Here is a 15950-nt window from a genome sequence, read left to right on the forward strand (position 1 = left end):
TGTACGTTTTTTTCATAAGAGCGTGGATCTAGTGAAGCAATCGATGCCACAGAGACGGAATGTTACGTTTTCCTGATGTTTCCAGAGGTGACATCATCAAAGCAAAAGGTTCAATTGTTTTCCCTGTTTTCCCACGTTTTGATTATGAGTCATGAAGATTCCTGCCTTAATGCAGCAGGGATTCCTTTTCAGTAGATATTTGACAAAGTTCTTTGAACACAGTCATGTACACACTCCACAGGTATGCACACATGCCTCATTGAAAGAGCCAGGACAGGGTGGACAAATTTTAATCATAAGGTTGGAAAAGTGGCCGATTCCTGTCTCAGCGTAGGATGACAGAGATGAGTGACAGCAGCAGAGCTGTTAGCAAACTGAAGGTATAATCTGCAAAGTGTGACCCGGCGTTATTATTGGCTCTCTGGACCCCACTCGGTGGGCCGACAGAAGTTCTGGGGATGCACTTGTTCTTCCTCCTTGCAGTTCCAGACAGATCGTATTTACCTCCATCTGGAGTATAGTCTTTCTCACCCGCCTCCCGCAGTACCTGCACCTCATTCAGCCCCCCCTTTGCCTTGCGGCCCCGACGGGTACAGTTTCTGCGGCCCCCCTTGGGTGGCCGCGGCAGGGGCGAGGGTGAAGGCAAGCTGTACTGATCCCCGTGGGGCAAGTACGGCCGCTGATGGTGGGTGTGATGGTTTCTTTGACGATTCAGGTGGTTCAAAGAATCTCCGTGCTCCATCTCCCCACCAGGGGCCCCGTGTGCATGACCCTCTGCTGGCAGGCAACTGGGCAGGTCCTCTTTCTTCAGCGTTTTCAGGTCCTTCTCCGCCAGCTCTGGTGGTGAGACGCACATCAGAGTTGAGGTGGAGCCTCTGAACCTACGCAGCCAATCCCAAAGTGACAGCGCCTTGCAGTCACACTCCCACGGGTTGTCGTTCAGTCGTAGGTACTCCAGGGCCGGCAGTAGAGTCAAGCTGGATCCGGATAGCTCAGTGAGGGAGTTATTAAACAGGTACAGGGTGGTGAGGCGCCGCAGGTCATGGAAAGCTTGGCGGTCAACCCACTGGATTCGGTTCTGGTGCAGAAGCAGGCGGTCTAAGACCCCCAGACCACGGAAAGTGTTCTGGCGAAGGCTCCATAGTTTATTGCCATGCAGGAAGAGATGACTGAGGTTCAGAAGGTCGATGAACAGATCGTCCTCGAGGAACTCCAACTGGTTGTCCTGCCAGGACGTAGGGGAAGGATGGACGGTAAAAACAAACAAAGAGAAGTTTAAAATGGGGTGCAGTGCATTGAACACCACTTTGATACTGTATGAGTAATTTAAGATACATTCGCTGCATTATGATATATTGTTATTGGAAAAACATTATTATCCTACTGTACATTGATTTCAGCAGTAGTCGATTCTTGTACAGATTTTAGCTCAGTTCTGTACAGTATTACATACATACATACATTATACAGCACAAAGAATAGGTTTGCCTGATTGCACATAATACATTAACAAAGCACATCGAGTGCAGGTAATAGATGGGCTATGCAAGGAATTAAAAGTCTGTATCCTTTTTTTTGATGCAGAATGATCTGTACGGCTTCCAGAGGGCAGTAGCTGAAAAAGTGGTGAGCGGTATAAGAGGGCTCAGAAAGGATTTTCTTTGCCCTTTGAGTGGTGCGTTTGAGGTCGAGGGCTCTGTTAAAGGAAGGGAGGCCCGTCGGAAATGTTCGTGGTACTCTTACACACACACACACACACACACATACACACACACACACACAAACTGTACGTTTGACAAGCTGATGACGTATGCTATCCAAGCTGTAACTTCACCCCACTCACTCAGTGGCGATATGAATCGATTTTCCCATCAATGATATGGAGAGGAGATCCTTATAGTAGAGTCTTTTCTCCTCATAAACCCACAAAGTAAATAATGATATTGTATACCCAATCCTGCATTTGCATTCCTGTACTGCTATCAGCGGTTTAACCCAGAAGCTATGCTGTAGGTTATGTATGTAAGAGCTGCTTTGTGCTATTTTCTCTGTACTCAAGATAACGGCGAGCATTTGATCACTGTCCAATTGAAATGAATCAGAATATGCGGTAAGTGCTGAGCCAGGCTGATGGACAGATTACACCATAATCAGATTCTGGTGGCAGATGTAAAGCACAGTAGAGATAAAAGCCGGCTGTTATCCATGTACCTGTAGGTAGAGATACTGGAGACTATTGAGGCCCGCGAAGATGCCTGGAGGCAGGGTGATCAGGCCGCAGTGGTATAGGTGCAGGGCGTGTAGCCTCCCCAGGCCCTGGAAGGTGTCTGAAGCAACAGCCTGCAGGTGCCGGTTGTCCCCAAGATCGAGCTCCTCCAGGCGGTCGAAGCCATGCAAGGTGGAGGGTTGTATGTAGGAGATGTTGTTGGAGTAAAGCCACAACATGGTGGTGGTGGGCGAGAAGTGGCCGCGGAGCAGCCGCTGGATCTTGTTGTTCTGCAGGAAGACGCGCTCGCTCTGGGCAGGGATGCCCTCCGGCACGGCATGGAAGTTGTGGGCCTGGCAGGAGACGGTGCTAGGTGAGGTGTAGCAGATGCAGTGGCGAGGGCAGGGCAGAGAGAGATCCAGGCCACACAGCACCAACAGTAACTCCACTCCACCATAACCTGAGAGACGAGAGGAGAATTTGAAAAGAAGGAAAGAGATGAACGGAAAGAGAGCATGAGGAAAAAGACGAGCAGAATTAATTGGAGTCGTACAGCAGAGCTCCTGTTATCAGACACATCCTCAATGGAACACTCATTGCTCTCAGTTTACAAGGACAACAATGGGCATGGTTCAGCGCAGACAAATTACAAATCTCTTACAAACACACACAGACATTCATGTATTGTTCTGTGAGCCCATATTTCTATTCCCAAACTGTTTACCCCAAGCCTTAACCTTGCCCACCCTTCACTTCATCTTCATCTCAAATCCAAACTCGGGACCGTTTTTTAACGTTTAGCAAAAACCTTGAAAATCCTTAATACTAAGAGGCGCCTTCACCACCACACACACGCTTAAAAACAAACTATGTTTGGAGCATCTGAGCATCTAAGCATCTGATCAGGCGCCGCGCAGCGTTCTATCTTTTGGTTGTCCTCGAAAGGCGACAGAAAAATCGATGTTTCTCTTACTTACAAGTGAACACGCACCTCGCCTGTAATACATTCCCACAATAAGGGAAAGCGAGAAAGGGGAGGAGATGGAGGATGAAGCGGGAATCATCTGCAGCATGTCTGTGAAGTGGATATTACTTTTTGTTTTCAGACTCCCCTCATCTCTTTCCTTTTTTTTCCCCTGCGTTGGATCACTCCAGTGTTTGATGTATTGTGTGGCCAGAGAGGTAAAAGGAGAACAGAAAAAAAGAAATGGCTGAAGGAGCTGAGGATGGAGACGTGCTGATCCGGGGAGTGATTACTGGACGGAGAGGGTTACGGTACAATATGAACATCATGTGCTGACATGTGTCCAGCCTTTAGTGTTCGTTTGTGTCAGTGACATGGACAGATGTGATCGGCAGATGTCAGGTTGTCCAGGACGCTACGGCTCTGTAAAGAACAACATGTTCGGAAATGTCAGCAGAGGACAGAGCCGTATTCTGTGTCTGTATAGCTCTGTGCGTAACCACAGACGCACAGGTACGTATGCGTTTGTCCTCATGTCTCTCTGTATACGTGACCTTTTATCTGGAACATATTGTGAGAGCAGTGTCTGTCGTATTTGACAAGGCTGACCTTTTCATAACAAAAATCCCAGCTGTCCTCATGGGAGACAGTCTTCTGTCCTGTGGTACCAACAACAAATCAATGCAGTCCTCTTTAATACTGTATGAATTAACATTTATGAATAAAGATGGTGAAAGGGAGACTCCCCAGGAACAGGGGGATTTTTTTACAAATAGATTTCACCGTGAAACTTTCCCAGTTTAAGACAATTATTTTTGTTCGACAAGTTTTCTGAAATATGCAAATGAGGCATTATCTAAGATTACCTTGTGGTGAATTCAGGAGAAATCTACAGATGCAAATGGAAACATTGAGTAAAAACTCCGGAATGTGTATTTCAGATGGTTTCTTTCCACAAAAAGACGTTATCGAAGTAAAGTATCTCAAAATTGATCAGTGCGTGAAAAACGATGTCCGCAACAACAACTTAATTATTTGTGCATTTTACTCGTGTGTTTTTTACTATTTGATCATTAATAGTAATACACAATTCATCATCAATTTATGGAGCAAACACTTCTGATCATGTAGGACAGGGGTATTACATTTCTATTATAACTACTGCATGGATTAGAGTAATTTAGTACAGATATTCATGTCCCCCATAGGATGAACTTCATTTTGGTAGCCTTCTTTCAGTATATGACGCTAAAACTTTTGTACTTTTATTAGTATTTTACACGATACTATTGTTACTTTTGCTAGAAGTGGAGATCAGAGTACTTCCTCCAACATTGAATGTTACCATTAGTTTATTGGAATCTTAAAAGCGGTTTCTTTTACTCGCTCACACACACACACACACACACACACACACACACACACACACACACACACACACACACACACACACACACACACACACACACCTACACACACACACACAATCTTCAGATACAGTTTGTGCAGTGTGTATGTGCATGCACTGTTTATCTCTCCATCATCTGCTGTCTGTCTGTCTTTCTTACACTCGTGAAACGTATTTCACACCATAGATCATAGAGGTTAACTTTTTTACCCTTCCTTTTCTTTTGGAAAAATACAAAGAGATTGATTTGTTTTCCTCCACCTGGACCTGGACTCTCTGCCATTTCTCCTCCTTTGACTGTTATCTGTTTCATACTGATTGGTTTTTCTCTCAGTCTGCCTATAGCATTGATTGGTCAAACGTTATATACTGTAAGCTGTAACGTACAGTGTGTATTCAGTCCCTAAGGGTAATCAAAATGATTTCTTCTCTTCTACTTTATTTGTTCATGTGTGTTGCCCTTTGCTTCATGCTTCTCTGCCTCCTTCCGCCACAGCTTTATCGTCATGTGCTGCTCCGTCCCGCATGCTGTATCTGTTAATAGGTTATAAAGCTGCTATTTGCTACTTAATGTATGCGTAAAAATGTGTACTGTGTTATAGAGCATCTTGGACTGTATGTGCATGTCTGTATGTATCTGTGACTTTGTATCCTTGTCTTTGTGTGTCTTTTTGAGAATCACTTGACAAAACTGAATTGTCTTGGTTTGAGGTTTCATTAGTTCCTTTAAACTTTTATGTTTTATTGTATAAGGTGACATGACCATGACATTTAGCTCTTTGTGTACGTATATCTTAAGGCCTTCATGTCTTGGTGAAGTACGCACTACATGGGACTACAAAGGGTTTCGATAAATGAGAATTAAGCAATTGTCCTTTTGTTCAAACCTCAACATCGTCACAGATGACAATGGTCATTCATCAGCTGGTAGTGTGAGTTTACATTGTTAAACTTCCCAATGGAGTGGTCTCACCGACGTCACGATCTCCTTAGTTACGAGGTCGGTCGGCCATGTTGGAGTACATACAGATCCTACATGGCGGCGCGTAAGCAAGGAAGTGCGGCGAAAATACAATACTTTGAATCACTGGATAGTGCATCAAAGGTTCGCTACCTGGTCAAATTGAAGGTTATTGGTAACTTGGATCCCTATACGATGAGTGCAGATGGTTTCAGTGCCGATCCTACTTATCTTCCATCGGTAAACTACGCCAACATCTACACGTATCTCGTGAACACCCCGAGTCCTTACACAAAAGACGAGCTGGAGTGCTACAAAGGGCTCGACGCTTATAATCAGTTTGTCAGTGGATGGGTCCGAGACGTCAAAGCAACGGTCGTCGACAATTCTCATCTCGTCATTGGAAGGGTTAATATATACAGATCTGGTCAGATATTTAGCAATATTCAATGTTTACTCAGTGCAAACAGACACGTGTGTTTGTTTACATTGTACATGCACGTCATTGTGTGCGTGTGTGTAGGAATTCACTTTCAACTAACTCCTAACTTCATCCCCGCCCCACACACATATATATATATATATATATACATACATATATATATGATCTGACGTTAAACTCATATCAAGCAATGCTGAGGCTGCATCTCTGTGTTTCGCCTGTTGTACACGCTCGACACGTCTCTGGTACCGACTGCTGTCACGGGCCGATGAAGCTTCGGTAACCTTCTCATGTAAAAGTTTAATTTATATTTCCTTTATTAAATACTGTTCACAAACGAATTTGTAAATAAAATCACTGACCACTTATAAAGTGATCCGCACATACTCTAGTGTACGCCAAATTCCATTCCTTTATATCTCGAGAGATGCGTGACAGCCATTTCTCGCGACGTCGCTTGGATAGCTCCTTCGTGTCATTTCCTTGATGTGTAATGACCGCTGGCAAACGAAAGAATGATTTCTTGTCTATCAGCTCTGCTGCCACAACCAAAGACAGCACAAAAGTTCACCACCGATAGGTTATGCGACTCAGCCGTGCATGCCAGTGGCTTTGTGTGTACTCCAACATGGCCGACAGCTAAACTGTGACGTCACACGAGACCACTCCATACGGTGTTCCCACTGGTCCCATTCATTTTTCAACAGTATAAGTCGGCTTGACACGTACTTGTGATAGTGCTTATGGTGTTAGTTTGCATTTCCAATTGCTTTTGCTTCGTCGTTGCCTTCCGTTTACGCCTGCAGTCTTTTTTTTCTTTTTTTTGTATTTTCCTCATCATCGCATTATATCTGACTTCCTTCTTCCTCTGCATTGCCTCTTCTATTCTTTCCAATTATATCCTCTAAATTATTCTGCTTTTCATTGTGCAATATAGTGTCCGTAGTTGTGTGTGTGTGTGTGTGTGTGTGTGTGTGTGTATACTGTACATTTGAGCCGATCTGAGGGAAATGTGTGCAGGCGTGTTTACCTTTCTGCTTCTCGCTTGTGGGTGTTTAAAATGCAGATTGAGAGATGGATGTGATTCTATCAAATATTACAGCTGCAGAATGTGATACCGTATGGCTGTGACACTGGGGGCAGCAAATCCCCCATTCGCATCCAGTCGTTCAAACATTTTATCATTTCAGATGGCATTGTTTCTATCAACTGTTAGTCTGCTTTTGATGGAGCGAATGGAAAAAATAGAGTTGCAGTTCAAAGCTTTAATAGTATAAGCGTGTAGATAATGCATAAGTTGTTTTTAAAATGGATTGCTCGCAGCACCAGTGAGGAAACATCTCCAATCCTCTATCAACAACAAATTCCTGATACCATGTTTTCAAATCTTTGGATTTACTGCTGTAGATTCTCAACTGTTATGCTGCGTTCACACCGGTCGCGTTGATTTTTTGACGCGCGTCGAGATTACATACAAAGTCTATGCACAGACTCGATGAGACTGGCGCACCGCGATTTTGCGATGGCGCGTTGGACGCATTTTTGCGTTGGACTCCGCAAAATCGCCAACGCGCGTGTTGAAATCTTTCAACTTCTGCGAAATAATCGCGTGACGCTGTGGCGCGATAGCCTATCAGCGTTGAGTTGCTCCCCCTGTCATCACTGGCTTCCTGCCGTTGTTGAATCAGGAAATAAATCCTGTAGCCGTCTGTGTTCACCCAGAGCTCTACGATACCTCATATCAACAGAGACCGGACCAAACTATGTGTATACGTACATGTGTGTGTGTAAACCATACGGCACAAACAATGAATAGACGCTGCCGTATTTACGTCTACGATGTTAGCATAGCCTAGCACCGATCCATCAGAGCTCCATTGAGAAGACAAGTAGCCTACAAATCGGCGGCATCATTACGTAGTTATTTCGGAGTCCCTTTTTGTCGGAGAAGACAAGTACAAATCGGCATCATTATGTAGTTATTTCGGAGTCCCTTTTTGTCGGTTTATTGCCGTTGAATCACAGCCAAATCAGTTTATTTTGTGTTCCTACAGCTGTAGTAAACAGCGACCGGTGGCTTGCTAGACACAGTGAATACAGCTCGATACAATCCACGGAGCTCCTCTGAACAATATTATGAACCAGACATGACGGCGTTTGGCATTCCGACGTTTGAGGGACTTCCACAACACATACAAAGCAGCAATTGTCCTTATTCCTTTCATGGTTGATAGCGGAAAGAAATGGCGGCCAGGTGAACGGCTTCCCGTCGATAAACCACGCCCCCTCTCCGGCGCTACGAGATTTTGCGGTGTTTGGTGTGAACACGACCGGCGGCGCGTTGGACGCGATTTTGCAGTGCATCAAAAAATCAACGCGACCGGCGTGAACGCAGCATTAAGCGCCACATCTGCTAATTGCGAATTGCAAATCAGCAATTAGCAGATGTATCAAGCTGGCATTAAGCCAAGCGTCAGACCTCCCAGTAAGCAGACTCCAGGTACATAAAAATATGTTTTACCAGTAATTCTTCATGACGCATATTCCCATGTACTGCTGTTAAATAGGAAAATGAATCAGGGTGAGTTTCCATAAAAGTGGTTTGGCCCGCTATGAATCTCTGGTGAGGGGTGTAATGTTTTATAGCTCATTTGATACCTACTACCTTATTAAGTGTGAAATAATTTTCGTGATTTAGTCAATCAGGTGCTCTGTTGAACAAGGGTGGAGCGCAGTACATTCATTTTAATGTTTGCTTGCGCTAAATCATTTGCCAATTACATTACTCGAACATAATACAAACAATAACTTTATTTCTAAAACAAAATCAAAGTTACAAAATGCCTCACAATACAAAAATAAAATGCTAAAGGAGATTTATGGGAAAAGGGTTGGTATACACGCATGGCTTTCACTACACCAGTAATTGTCCATTTCAGCAAGTGATGCCTTTTTAATCACCTCTCTCTCTCTCTCTCTCTCTCGCTCTCTCGCTCTCGTTCTCTCTGCCTCTGCATCTGTTTCCCGCTGGTTGTTTGTCTAAATTCTTACCTTAGCCTCCCCGGATAGATATTAGCTGAAAGCTTCATCAAGCACAGCCGGGGTTCAATTACAAGAGCCATCTCTCTCCTCTGTCCCATCACTCCACACCAGGCATAATACACACACACACACACACACACACACACACACACACACACACACACACACACACACACACACACACACACGCACACAGAGAGAAAAGAGAGAGAAGCACATCCACATGCTGCTTGTCAGGCCATCATCGCAACTGCCTCCCAACTACAACTTGGCATCTGGAGGAGAGACACCTGCCACTCATTCTGGTAAACATAAGGGAAAAAGTAACAGAGCGGGGAATGTGAGAGAGGGAGGGAAAAGGAGAGGAGGAGAGCCAGAGGGAGGGGGGGATGGGGAATGGGCAATATCAAACTCAAAGAGAATGAGGAGCTCTTAAACATGAAAGCAGAGGCAAGGGGAGAGAGGCACAGCGTGGCGGTGTGGGGGGGAAGGAGAGCAGAGCAGTGAGACTGTAGCTTATAAAGGATGATGGGGTGACAGGGATCTTCTGCCAGGCGTAGACCATTATATATGTAGGTGTCTAAACGTCTGTCTGCTCTGCACACAACACAGCTGTGACTTCTGATGAATTGCCAACTAATTCTACGACCTTCTGTGAGGTGAGTCAGAGAAACACTTGTAAATTGATTAACACACATGCATACTCAAGTTGCAGAGAGAAAAAAAAAAACCATTTAGTCACACTGAATCACATGTATTTTCTTGTGCACCCAGGTGCGCGAGTGCACACGTGCATGCAGGCCGCAGGCCCATACACCCACATACAGACACGGATAATCAACCGTAATTAAGCAGCAGTGGCAGGGTTTCACCTGAAAAAAGACAAATCAATTCATAAAGCAGGAGCAAAACGGAGTGAAAAAGGAGAGAATTAAGAGTGAAATTTACCAAAAATGAGGAAGTAGAGAATGAGACAGGGTGCAGGCGGGACGACGGCTATCTCAGACACTCGATATAGATGCTGCTCCGCTCTTGGTTGATTTAGCTCAGCATAATCCCAAAGATCATTTAGTGTTGCTCATTCAAATGGTGATAAATCTCTGGCAGAGTTAATGAGAGATTTAAATGGCGTCATTGCCTCAAAGACACAGCTGAAATATCTCTGCACTAAATAATCCTCCCCTCATGTAATATAGTACATAACCATTACATCCATCTTCATATTAGAGACAAACCAGGTCAATATTGCCGGCTCTGCACCACTGATCCTCTATGGCCTTGGAATAACTATTTCGTAGTCTTGAAATTTTCTTTAATTTAAAGTCACACTTTTGTGACCCCAAACAAAACAAATGAAAGCAAAACTTACAGACAAATCAATGGCTCACCAGGCAGAGTAGGAGTTACGATTGATTTCTTGAAACAACCCTGAGCTACATCCCAGTCCTGATCCTTGATCCTGTCTGACTGCTTGTGTTGGGGTGGTAACACCGTTGGGACATGACTTGCAGGTCAATCATATCCAAGATACACATCCCAAAATGGTCAGGGCACTTGTATTAAACATATTTTTCCATTAGTGTGTCCTTAACTGTCTCAAGCAGGATGAGGTACGTGCTAAACAAACAACCAAACTGATGCAATACTTTTCAAAACGGTCCTTGCTCGTGAATGTACAGTATTTAGGTAAATGGCAATGAAGTGCTCACTATGGACGACCCATCTCAAGCGAGTTAATGTCGATAGCATGTACCGGTACATCGGTGGCTGCCTCCAGCTATGTTCCACCAGCTATGTTCCTTTCTAATCTTGTATAATAATAGGACGCTTTAACCTCAGGATCCCCAGCACAGCGGTGTTGTCTGCCTCTCTCCAGCACGGAAGCAAAGTGCTGAAATTTGAAAGAAAAATCGATGTTCATTATCATGAAGCACCGTACGTGGTGCCTCGCCTTTTTAACAAATACGAGAAGGCCTGCTTAAAAACCATTTCCCACGGTATCTAGGGATTTTACAATTAGCGCCGGACCGGTCCTGTGTGGTCTCTTCTCCCCCGCATGACAATACCTGGTCGGATTATCTGCTGTGGCCCAGTGACAGCTGTCCAGCACACAACATACTTGCTAATTAAAAACATTCAGAGTCTACTCTGATCAGGGGGCCCGTGTGTGTGTGTGTGTGTGTGTGTGTGTGTGTGTGTGGGACAGAGATAGAGAAGCAGAGACATTGTGAGAGAGAGAAAATTAAAAAATAACCTCTACCCTCTTTGCATATAGTAATTGGGTCATTTAAAGGGTAAGCTTATCTCAACACTAATCAAGCTCTTATTATAATCAGAAAAACTTCTCCCTCCCATATGCACTCTCTCCACATGCATAATCAGATGATGCAGGTCACAGCTTTCCCTATTTCACTCCTGCCTATTAGTGACGGAAAGACATCAGCGGGAGTACAGTAGTGCTGCTGCTGCTCTCCGTCTCGTCCTGCCTCACTGAAACCACGACGACGCAGACCGACACGGTGACATGTGTCAGTGGGAAACAGGGGCCACGGTCAGACTTCCATGAGGAGGTGTGCCACCCCCTCCTCGGGCATCAAACACTCATGCATTCAGGCACGCAAGGACATGGAAGGCCCGAGACCCACGCACCCCGTACTCTACTTTGAAACACTGTGTACGCTGCACTTGGAGAGCACTTGATCATTAAAAAAAAGTGAAGAAAACTAAAATCCAGGTGCAACTGCTTATTTACTGAGATATATACAGTGGTTCACAATCACATGCCCATTTGCTCAATGTTTTTAATTATCTGAGTATCTGAGCTGCAGAAAACAAAATGTTTGGGAACATAAATCATTTTTTTGAAAATACGCAAGTAGGCGATAACAATGAGCAGACTGAAAACGTATGAGACATGCACTAGTCCGAACAATAACACACAAGCTTGCAAGCCTAAACGCAGATGCAAAGAGACACCCGAACACACACACACACACACACACACACACACAGATGTATACAGCCCCAATGGAGCTCAATCACAGGATTTTCACAGCTGACTGACCCTGATCTGGCGTCTGTGTCTGCTGAGAAGGTGTGTATGAACGTTTGTGTATGGATTCAACATCTGTGTGAGTGTGTGTGTATGTGTGTGTGAGAGTGTGTACATCCACACACACTCTACAGCAGTTGTGGTTTAGGTGCTGGTTGGCCTCCTGTGTCTTGCCATGACTGAGTCTGGAACGCTCTTTGGCAGATACACTCAGTGGAGAGCAGGGAGAAATGAGGCTTTCCAACGAGCTGACGAGAAGAGGAAGGGAAAGTGCAGCATGGCAGGCCAGCGGTTTCCTCGCTGTTTGTCCAATTCCCCTCAGCACAAGGAACTCTCTCTTCCTCTTCTTGTGACAACATGATTCCCTGCTCTCGCCTTTATACTGCAGGTATGAATCACCCTTTGTCACCCTCCTCCGCTCTGCTCCCTGTTGTTCGTTTAGTTTCCCATCTGTCTCTATTACAAAGGCTGCTAAAAGTACATCGGGACTTATTATTGCATAAATCTTTCATGGCAGCGACTGTCTGTGCTCTTGCACCTCGTTTCCACAGCATTTGTTTTTGATGCACTCGGAGCGAGACACTTCCGTCATGCTCGGGGATTACACTTGTCAATCAGACACAGGCCGATTCAAGAAAAGGGAGAAGAGAAGAGGAAGGTGGCAGAAGGCAACCGAGATGAAGGGTTACGAATCCAAATGACAAGTGAAGTGAGCGATTTCAGCGCATATAACGCATGCCAAAAACAAGGAGGGGGGGTGGGTGGTTTTGGGGGGGGGGGGGGTCGCTCATTAAACAGGCTCCCCATGGAGAGTGATTTTGAGCACTGTAGAACTGTCGGCGCTTGATGCGATCAGTTTCGTTCCAAAATGAGTTATCTAGCAGCTGACACATGTGAAACCCACTGCAACAGAATGATTAATGACTTGAGAGCACAACCACACATGAAATTGTCTGATCAACCCCCGTCCTTCTAAATCCAGAGTGTCGGACTGAAACGTCCCTAATAGTTTACAAGTGACAGCAATTTTAAGCGTTCTCACAACACCATTAGCATGATATTAGTGCTGTACATTCCCCCGTTTGGCCCGCTGTTTTTTTTCTTCTTGTTGACAGTTTCCACACTGTGGTGCTGAAGGAAAATACATGCAGGTGGCATGACAGAGAAATAGCAGAGAGAAGACATCAGTCAGGAAATATGAGAAGGGCAGTGAAAGGGAGAGGAAGGATGTGTGGCAGGCGAAGAGGAGGAGGTGTCACAGCTTTGCTCCATCAGCTAAAGAGAGATGGATGAAGCGAGAAGAGCATGTCGGGTAAACTCCCTCCCATCAGTCATCGGATCTGGCTAATCTGAAGGTTGCTGGTTCAACTCCAGCCATCAGTCATAGTGTTCGGCTTTCTGTGAAGGTTAGAATCATCTGGAAATGTCTCGTCTGGCTCTTTTTTCTGCTTTCTAGGTTGTTATGCTACGCTTCCTCGTTTTCTCAATTACCTTTTTGATTTTGATCATGAACCTGTCTGCCCTCCCATTCCGGAGGTCCTGTTTCTATTTAAAGAGATACTCCACTGATCCTCTCTCTGCCTGCAGGGTTGAAAAGTGGCTGTGAAAAGTCTGCTCCTCCATGGAGGGGAGAGCAGCTGTACAGCTTGAATTCAAAGCGGTTACAATGGATTCCAGCGATGACTCACGCTCCCATCGTGTCACTCAACATTCACGGAAGCTGTTCAAACCACTCCTGCAGTACGATCACCTTCTCTACTGTTGAGCTACAGGCTCACCGTCGAAACGTCATCATGAAGTCACACTCTGTGTCGTATTGCTGATGGGAATCGTAGCTTCATTAATTCAATTTTGCATCGGCACATAGAAGACAGATAAAAATAGCCAAAGGCATTGATGTGTTTGCAGATCTGATATTTCTAAAAAATAATCTCGAGGTCATTTTCTGTCGTGCAGCATGAGAGGGATCAGAAGAAGACAATGACAATAGAGTTTATACACATTAGACACTTGTTCTGCAGTACAAATATAGGTTTACTTAAATGACACAGAGAGGCACAATTGAAGTGATTTGCTGTTGTCTCTAAAACGTCAAGCGGAATGCCTCCGATTCTCATCCAGGTGACAGCATAAGAGCTGATGAAATGTCTTCAAGCCTAAAATGGCAAATGACAAATATTGAATGCTATACTATTTGAAAATCTTGAAGCGCTGCTTCTCATTTTAAGTGGACGTTTTTCCTCTCTGTGTCCACGCTAGAACGAGCAATCTCATCCCGATTAGAGTGACTCGGAAGACAAAAGGGGCAGAAAAGTATCAGAAGTTGTGAAGTTTGTGTGTGGCATGTTTTTTTTTAATTGTATTTTGTTTTCCTCATTTGAAATGAACAAGAGCTCAAAAGTGAGCGGGAAAACTTCTGGGGGCTTCGTTGAAGCCTTGAGAATGTCTGTACACCAGAAATGTTGTGGCATGGCATCCGTTCACATGATCAGGCTGCGCTTGAGGTTTCATGACCGTGAATATTCCCACACTCAGCCGTCATAACTCAATCACTCCACTCCTCTTTATTCCCCTTCTTACTCTCCTCTGTTCACTTCCACTTCCTGTTTCCATTGCCCTTTTGTTTTGCTACTGTTTCTTTTACGTTTCTGGCCTTGTGTCCACTTTTGGATGCTCCCTCGATTCCTCTCTCTTTCTACACTTTATTTATCTTCTTTCTGTGATTGCAGCAGCTCGCAGTTCATTGACACTACTTGTTTTGGTACAGAGCTGTTTGAATAAAGGCAGTTCACAGAGAGGTCTGCGGATTATCTTGGGCAGCGGTTCCCAAACTTTTTAGGCCGCGCACCCCCTTCTACATCCCCCCCTGAATAAAAATAAATAAAAAAGCAACAGAGCCTATTTATAGCCGCATCTGACCAATGAGAGTTTGCTCGCGTGTGGCGTTTGTTTACAAGATTTAGTCTGCTGTTAAATGTTGCAGTGTGAACACAAACCGAACAAAGGGGCAACTGCAACATTGTATCATATAATCCCTGAATCAGAACAAAGCAAACGAACTGAAGGTGTGAAAACGCCCTGAAACACTGCAACAAAGTTTCAATAACTTTCAGTGACACAAGGCGTCACTTTTAAAGAGCAATACGGATGCGAGCACACACGCACAGGCTCAGAGGCAGATTATCACATTGAATTTACAATTAATGACCGACTAATGCAGCCAGGATGTCTTCGGACAAAGCATCGATGCGGCGCGACACAGTGTTGTTGGACACCGGGATCATGTCCAACTTTTTGCATCTTTCTCTCCAATCATACATTCCACCATCTCTCTGGCAGCTGGCAAGCTCACGTCTTCGGCGATTGTGTGCGGTAGCCCCTTTCTCGCTATTCTGTAACCAGATATGAAGCCCGTAGTGCGTAATTTATAGACCCAACACATGAATGAGACTGCAGTTGTTTTTGGCTGTTTTGTAACTCCTCCAATTTCGATATTAAAATATGTAAGGGGCTTTTGACTTGCACTGGCATGCTTGGTGTTCAGGTGGCAACGTAAATAAGAGCTTCAGACTGTTAGCCAGAACCTCGCTGCACACCATGCACTGTGGCTTTGGGGAATCTGCGTTGCCAATCCAAGTGAAGCCCAGACACAGATCATTTTCATCATATTTCCTCTTTTTTTTCCCAGTCTGATGCTCACTCTCGTTCCTCTTTTTTACCTTGGCTCGATGGGCCGATGTGCTCCCGATTTGTCTGTGCAATCCCTTCCTCCTTTTCGGTCTCCTCCGTCTCATCTTCCTCTGACTCCCGTTCGATTTCTTCTCCCGGTCTCTCCTCAACGCACCTCTCCGTTCCCCGCGCGCACCCCCAGGAAA

At 44.9% G+C, this 15950-nt stretch overlaps 1 protein-coding gene across 1 annotated transcript in view; it reads right to left on the reverse strand.

Moving 5' to 3' along the window:
- Positions 1-325: 325 nt before the first annotated feature.
- rtn4rl1a (reticulon 4 receptor-like 1a) overlaps positions 326-15950 on the reverse strand; it is a gene marked incomplete at its 3' end in the record, with an annotated part of 64953 nt that continues 49328 nt past the window's right edge. The window contains exons 2-3 of the mRNA XM_079283625.1: positions 2212-2666; positions 326-1225 (exon numbers count right to left, since the gene is read on the reverse strand). Of these exons, the coding sequence (XP_079139751.1) occupies positions 326-1225; positions 2212-2666 (1355 nt within the window). The remainder of the gene's footprint in view (positions 1226-2211; positions 2667-15950) is intronic.

Source organism: Melanostigma gelatinosum (genome assembly GCF_949748355.1).
Source record: "Melanostigma gelatinosum genome assembly, chromosome: 14".
NCBI lineage: Eukaryota > Metazoa > Chordata > Actinopteri > Perciformes > Zoarcidae > Melanostigma > Melanostigma gelatinosum.